Source organism: Branchiostoma belcheri, unplaced genomic scaffold, assembly GCF_001625305.1.
Source record: "Branchiostoma belcheri isolate BF01 breed outbred unplaced genomic scaffold, Haploidv18h27 scaffold107, whole genome shotgun sequence".
NCBI classification, from domain to species: Eukaryota; Metazoa; Chordata; class Leptocardii; order Amphioxiformes; family Branchiostomatidae; genus Branchiostoma; species Branchiostoma belcheri.
The window spans coordinates 112,610-115,229 of record NW_017802458.1 but is presented as its reverse complement, the minus strand read 5'-3'; the positions used below and the strand labels follow the sequence as shown (position 1 = coordinate 115,229).

Here is a 2,620-nt window from a genome sequence, read left to right as displayed (position 1 = left end):
GGAGGCCATCGCCAGCTACGCGCAGTATTTCCACCTGGCCGCCTGGCTCATCCCCAGCGTCAAAACCATCGCTGTCCTGGCGATGAGCTCCGTGGACGGGGACCCGGTCAGCGGGATCTGCTACGTCGGCAATCAGAACTTGGACAATCTGCGGGGGTTCGTGCTAGCCCCGCTCATGGTTTACCTCATCATCGGGACGTCCTTCCTCCTCGCCGGATTCGTCTCGCTCATCCGGATCCGAAAAGTCATCAAGCAGGGCGGGACGAAGACGGACAAACTGGAGAAACTCATGCTGAGAATCGGGATCTTTTCCGTGCTGTACACCGTCCCTGCCACCATCGTGGTCGCGTGTTACTTCTACGAGCAGCAGCACCGACCGGCTTGGGAGCGAGCGTTAGCCTGCCCCGACTGCATGCCAGACTTTCGGCCGGACTATACCGTCTTCATGCTCAAGTATTTCATGTGCCTAGTGGTAGGAGTAACATCAGGGGTCTGGGTCTGGACCGGCAAAACCATCGACTCTTGGAAACAGTTCCACAGAAAACTCTGCGGGAAAAAGACCAGTCAAACACAAGCCAGGTACACAGCAGTTACTACTATAGCCCTCCCCAAACAGACTTCTTTTACCCACGTATGATTTATACTTATGGGGGAGGGGGGCAACAGTGTTACTGTGTAAAGAAATACAACTCTTTTGTGTACCGAATGCTCAGTACTGCCACACGTATTTCCAAGGTCTGTTTTCTTTAGAGTTACTGATTAACCAAGCTGTACAATCAAGGTGTTATTTTGTTGCAAATCAACTCACACAGCGACCATAATGATGGGTACATGTAAACCAAGGATATTCGGGGTCCACAGCAATCATTTTTCCCCTTGTTTATATTGTATAGAATGACCTAATTTCGGAAGAGATTCTCTAATTGTACAAATTGTGATATAATATTATCATTATTATTATCATATACGGGTGCTGATGCCTGATATTTATGCAATATATCAATAATGTCACTCTGTTCTATAACGTCTAAATGTTTGTAAATATTTTTTCAGTTCGTCAAATTTCTTGTTAGTTTATGAAAAGGAAGGTTGTCTGAGAGGTTTGTAGTTTTCGTTAACGACAATCATTTGTGAAAAATTCGAAGGAAAATACTTCTTCAATGCAAGTACTAGTACCTACCCATAGTTTGTTCCAAGGTTCTTGTTGAAAAGTTTGTTCATGCTATGAAGAGATTTCATCCTTGCAATACAACCGTCCTTAAACAGGAGTGTTTTATTTATATTTGTTTGTTTATTCCCAACTAGTTCTTGTGTTCTTACAAACAAAATGTAGTCTCTAACAGACTTGTTGAGATCAAAGAAAAATTGTGAAAATTGTGAATACTTTGCCAGTAGAGTTACTAACATAAAACTGTTTTGCTAGCTAATTCTTCTGGCAAAGTATTCTCCATATTTGACCAAATTTTACTATTCTTTGAACTTCCAAGGAGTCTGATAGAGGCTACAGACAGCCTAAGAAGCCTCCATAGGCAGACTAGGCTTGTAATTTCAAACCTAAATCCTATGTTTGTTCATCACAAGTTAGCATAGGCCCTCCTCCGTTTATTTCCAATTAGAAAGTTTTCTGACTGACCATATAGGCTTACGTCCACTCAGAAAAGTCGAAGTGCAAATTTACCCAACCGGTTTCCACTCTGCACGCCAAAAGAAATACTAGTACACCCCAAAAAACTTACAGAGAGAATTTTACGTGAGAAAATATGGTGTAATGCTGATAATAAAAAACGAGAGATATTTGAAGCACCTGCGTTTGTGGTGGGTTATTGTCCCGTGTGTGCATAGTTCTAGGCACACCTGTGTAGAGATTTTATCTAGAGAATGTGTTGAACGTTTTGTAATGTTTGCTGTCCTCGAACCGCGTTTCACTCTAGAGATAGGTTTCCACCTAAACTAGATAACCTTTACTTAACACACAGCACGAAAACAGACATTTAAGCAAAAGTTTCCGCAATATGTAAAGAAGTATTAAAGGTGAGAAAATATTTCTGTAGTCTTTACGACTTCGTAAAAGCTTCTGAAAGGCAAACTCCGCCTTTTCGCCACCTTTCAGTGTGCTTAAATACGACGTTAACATATTTCATATCTTTACGCTTCCTTTACAAATCCGTAAATACATCGTTGGTTAAACTACAAGCAAAATCAGGTCCTTTGTCGAGTTACGTTGTCGTGTGGTTAAGTTGAGGGTTCGGATGTCCAGCTTAAGTAATTACAACAACTTCTTTGTTTCCGACATGTACTATCGTGTATGGTAAACAAGAGAGTACTTAGTACTTCCCAGAAAGGTTTTTTTCCTACGGGAGGTCGCACAAGGCTTCATGCCTGCCACCCCTTTGTCGTGTATGTAGCTTACCCCCTACAATGCTCAACCCAATTAGCCCGCCAAAGTTCGACCTCTTTGTTGTTTCTCAAACGGTGGGTCGGCCGTGAGGTTCCAGTGCCTGCAAACGATGGCATTCATGTGCTTTCTAGCGACTCAGGCACGCTAGAAGAAAAAGGATATGTCAGTATGTGCGCACACAACTAGCCTCCGTAGCAGGCTTGTAGAACTGGGGGTTTGGTG

General features: G+C 42.9%; 1 protein-coding gene across 1 annotated transcript; it reads left to right on the top strand.

Annotated features, from left to right (window-relative positions):
- Positions 1-1,263, top strand: LOC109479989 (frizzled-8-like; the record flags this gene model as incomplete). Its single annotated transcript, XM_019782082.1, is given in 1 exon segment — positions 1-1,263. A coding segment is annotated over 1 exon segment (637 nt), but the record flags the coding sequence as incomplete, so codon positions are not given.
- Between the last annotated feature and the right edge of the window lie 1,357 nt (positions 1,264-2,620).